General features: G+C 40.6%; 1 protein-coding gene across 2 annotated transcripts in view; it reads left to right on the top strand.

Moving 5' to 3' along the window:
- LOC115224784 overlaps positions 1-5,000 on the top strand; it is a 222,098-nt gene that overhangs the window by 204,233 nt on the left and 12,865 nt on the right. For both annotated transcript variants that reach the window (XM_036513760.1, XM_036513758.1), the window contains exons 12-13: positions 770-863; positions 3,015-3,266. In XM_036513760.1, coding sequence (XP_036369653.1) covers positions 770-863; positions 3,015-3,266 — 346 coding nt within the window. The remainder of the gene's footprint in view (positions 1-769; positions 864-3,014; positions 3,267-5,000) is intronic.

The following is a 5,000-nucleotide window of genomic DNA, read 5'->3' on the forward strand; positions in this document are numbered from 1 at the left end:
AATCTCAAGGCTACAAGATAATCCATGATTAATTCAAAACAATGTGAATTAATAAGGATTAGCATTTAACAGAGGAATCTAAAGACTAGAGGGTTCAAGTGACCACGTCCAGCCATATTATTCTACCCCTGTTTTATGTCCAGTGGGGCCTATCGTTATTACTGATTGTCCACACACACACACACACACACACACACACAGTAGTTTGCTGTGAAGGAAAGGGTTGTATTTATGCCTTCACCATCTGTGAGAGTGTTGGGATGAATGTGGAGATGGGATTCCTGAGAAGTGATAGTTTGGGAAGGAAGAATTGGTTATAGGGGTTCAGGTAGGAACTGGTGAGAGGGATGTGTGTGGGAGGGATACTCCACAATATGGGTGGGATACTCCACAATATGGGTGGAGCAGTGATGAGTTAGGAAAAAGTTCTTAAAGTGGTGGCAGTGGGGAGGGTGAGGGCATGAAATGAGGAAGCACTGTGGAGCAGAGGCCAAGGTGGTAGCAGTATGCAAGGTAAAGAGAGGAGACACAGCAGGTCTGTGTGTCGATGCGTAGAGTGTGTTGGTAAGTGATTTCATGTCAATCAATGATTGTTTTTCTTGCTTTTCTTTTATTTATGTTACTGGGGTTGTGTGTGATGGTTACCATGGGAACCAAATTAGACAAATTGTTTTATTGAAATAATTAAAAAAAAAAAGGTGGGGGTGTTAAAAAACGTAATGAAATGTTATTGTTGTGGTTTCATTTGTTGAATATTGTTTTTTTCTAGAATGACATGAGAGGTTCAGTTTCAAATCTGTCCAATGACAGCAGTGAAAGGGGCAGCCAAGACGAGAACCTGCATCGTCCACCTTCAACATCAGGTAATGCGATTGATTTCACTGAGGTCAATAGGAAATCTATACCAGACCAACTCCCTTCTCCCCCACCCCATCCACAGTGAAGGGTCTTTCAAGGAAATTTGCTCGATTTAAGGTCTACTCTCGATGCACCAGCAAGAGCATCTCCCACCCCACCCTCCTCTTCAAGATACTCCAGCTATGACCACCCAGTCTGGTTTTCTTTTGTTCAAACTACTTCCACTTTTTGTTTTAAGACAGTAGAAAATGGCTTGAAGGAGATTTGACTGCTACTTCTAGCAGATTGACTGATCATGCAGCACCTCCGTTGTTGGTTCCACATCTCCTGGTTAAAGTGGCTTACAGAAAACAGGACATTCCATTGCAGCAGGGGTGTGGGCAGGATGGTCTGCAATCATTTACATAACAAAAAAAAGTGGTTGGCATTATGAAGGCCATCCCTGTCAAAACAGACAATAGGGTTTCACACAGCCCCTTGGCTTGTCTCATCTTGTCAAGCTGTCCAGCCCATACCAGCATGGAAAACGGATGTTAAATGATGATGATGGGGGTGATGGTGTGTCTGTTTATGTCAGGGTGGTGTGAAAACTGGTGCATTCAAACAGAGACAACTTGTCTGACTGAATTATTTCCCTTTTGAATCCTATGAGAACCAGATAAAGGGCTGTGGACGTTGACGTGATTGACATCAATGCTGTGGGTGCTGCAGCATGGCCACAGTCCATGAAATGAGATTGGTAAAGCAATATTAAAGAAGAACAGTCAGCAGATAAATGATTCTACAAACTGATGGAAATATTTTGTTGTCTAATTAGGTGTAATTTGGATTAATTAACCTCTTCTTGTGTAATTTATTTATTGAAATTGTGTCTCATTAATATGGCTTTTTATATGACTCATTTTGGTTAATCACTAATCAAGGACGTTGATGATGATGATGATGTTATACCAGGGTCCTTGTGTTGTACTCTAGTTCTTCCCTTCTTTGCAAAAAAAAAGGATCACTTTTATAGCCCTTAATTCTTACAGCAAGTCACACCGAAAGGATGACTTCTAAATATCCTCTAACTCTCCCACAACAGAAATGGACCGGTTTCCAAACCCTTTGGTCTCTATAACACAATATCACAAGGATAGGATTATTAAGGACCACTTTCTAATCCTTTGACTCCACAACAACACAATAACAGAAATAAAAGCTGCTTTCTAACATCTAACTCCCAGCAATGCTAGGAAAGGATTATTTTCTAATCCCTTCTTCCCCCTCCCCCCACATGCAACACAAAGAAACACATCTTGTTTCTCATCAAAACAATTAAAATTTTATCCAAAAGACCATATAGTCACTGTTTTCCTGTATCTAAAGGAAAATGGTGACCCCCCCCATCCCCACTGCCACTACCATCTCACAAGTATTAAAGTTTTATGTAACAAGAAAAGGGGCCATCACAGGAAGCATGAGATCCCTGCATTTTAGGAATGTCCCAGGAACTGAGTAAAATTAGAATCCTTATTTTTCTTAAATTTCAATTTTTCATTATAATTTACTGATTTCTTTTTATGATTTGGGATGAAGGGAGTCCAAAATGTCTTTTAGGGACCACCACAGACTGCAGACATTACAATCAGATCTATCGGTATTGGCTCTAATTATGTGAAGAAAGTAGAGTGGAGTGGAATGGGGACACATTACATAAGCCAGTAACAAGCATTAACAGATTGACCCTTGCATAGAATCCCTCCAAAAAATGGCGAAGAGGTCAACTAAGAATTACTTGGTTTGGGGTTCCTCAGCCAGATACCAAAGCAGATGGTGTGAGTGAGTTTGCGAGGAATTAAAAAGAATGGCTCCAGACAGGAGGAATTAAAGAAAATGGCCCCAGGACAGGTGAATTATAAGGCAAACCCCAGTTCAGTTATCCAATATGTCCTTCCTGTGATTTGAGGGGAGATTTGTTTGCTATTTCTCGTATTTAGACAAGTATCTACTTAATAGCTCTCAGTTTCTTGTTGGTTATAGTGGACATGGGCAGTAGCAGGAGTGGGGCCTGAATTGGTTGAACATGGTATGGGACAGAGGTGGACTTGTGCAGTTGGAGGGCCTGAAATGGTTGATAAATGGTAACGCAACTAGCAGTGATTTGTTCTTTACAGAATATTTGTCTGAGAAAGCACCACCACGTATGGGTAACTTAGCATTGAGGGCATCGCGGTTCTTTGAAAACCTCAACTGGCGGAGATACCCAAAAAAAGATCCAGATTTGAAGCTAAGCAGGTTCTCATTGAATTCTTTGCCAAGGAAAAAGAACTCCACCCCTGATACATCCCCTGATATTCCCAAGTCCGAAAAATTGGTTTCCTTATTGGAACAGAGCTGGCAGGAAGATACTAACATCTTGTGTAAAAGTAAGTATTTCTGCCTGGAATTTTGTGTAACAGCATGTGGGACTGGTTCCAGAAATGGAATGGGAAGGCATGGTCACCTTGTTCTTTAGAATGACTAACTGAACCCTGTAGAAGAGTAAGTCTGGGCTATGTTGGCCATTCCTGTTAACATCCTCCTCTATATTGTTCAATAAATTTGTCTTGCTTGCATGGCACTATTCAGAAATTTATTTTTATCACACATCTGTAAATCCAGCACAAGACATGGCTTCTCTTTCTTTCTCTCTCTCTCTCTCTCTCTAAAAACACATCTAGTTAAGTGTGACTTGCAAAATCACCTCCAAAACGTTTGAAAATTAATAATAATAATAATATAATAATAATAATAATGGTTACAAATTTTGCCACAAGGGCAGCAATTTTGGGGGAGGTGCTGAATTACATCGACCACAGTGTTTTACTGGTACTTAATTTATCGACCCTGAAAGGATGAAAAGCAAAATTGATCTTGCCAGATTTGAACTCAATACCACTAAGCATTTTGTCCAACATGCTTACAATTCTGCCAGCTCTCTGCCTTTTAATAATAATAATCCTTTCTACTATAGGCACAAGGCCTGAAATTTGGGGTGATCGACCCTAGTACGCAATTGGTACTTAATTTATCAACCCCCGAAAGGATGAAAGGTAAAGTTGACCTTGGCGGAATTTGAACTCAGAACATAAAAACTGATGAAATACTGCTAAGCATTTCACCTGCTGTGCTAACATTTCTGCCAGCTCATCACCTTAATACTACTACTACTACTACTACTAATAATAATAATGATAATAATCCTTTCTACTATAGGCACAAGGCCTTGAATTTGGGGGGATTACATCGATCCCCAGTACTCAACTGGTACTTAATTTATTGACCCTGAAGGAATGAAAGGCAAAGTCAATCTTGGCAGAATTTAAACTTTCTTGTTAATAATAATGATAATAATACTGATTTCAAATTTTGGCACAAGGCCCGCAGTTTTAGGGGAGGTGGCAATTTGATTGCATCAACTACAGTACAGCCTTTTTTTGTACACCCACTCTTTTGTACACCCTGTCTCATGCACACACACAAAGACACTCTCTGTGTGTCTCTGCCCAGGTTTTTGCCTCTCAGCTCACCTGTTCCCGGTCACCCATGCATGTTAACATTACTGGACCAGCAGAGCATGCTCAGCCCATCCCTTTTCAGCTTTTACACCCCTTTCACAGTTGACACCCATGTCTTTGTCACCTTTTCACATTGCACTTTGTCCACAAATATTAATATAACCCACCTCCCTTCATTTAAAAGGAGCAACGACCCCTTGCTGTCAGCAAAAATAACAAGTTCCCTAAACAAGTTCCACCCTGCCCTTAAACCAGTTATTAAGCTCTTGTGCCCCCCACCTGCCCCTGCACTGTCCTTGCACTGTCCCTGCACTACTTGCACTGCTGCTAATTATACTCACCTCACTAACAGATGCTATTAATTACTTCTGAATAATTAACGATCTTAATTTCTAATTTTTCCTCCCTATCTGCTCTCTCTCCCTCTCTTATCCCTCTGTCAGCATGTCTGAGGGTCCACTGCACTACCAAGGGGACACTGAGTTTAGAGGTTAGAGTCCTTACCAACAGCAAGCATGATCCCTTTTCTGTTGCTAACAGGTTCCTCTTTATTTTGGTCTATGTTAAATTGTCTTAGATACAGTTTTAATGTCTGAATAAAAC

The sequence above is a fragment of the Octopus sinensis genome, linkage group LG26, assembly GCF_006345805.1.
Source record: "Octopus sinensis linkage group LG26, ASM634580v1, whole genome shotgun sequence".
Taxonomy (NCBI): domain Eukaryota; kingdom Metazoa; phylum Mollusca; class Cephalopoda; order Octopoda; family Octopodidae; genus Octopus; species Octopus sinensis.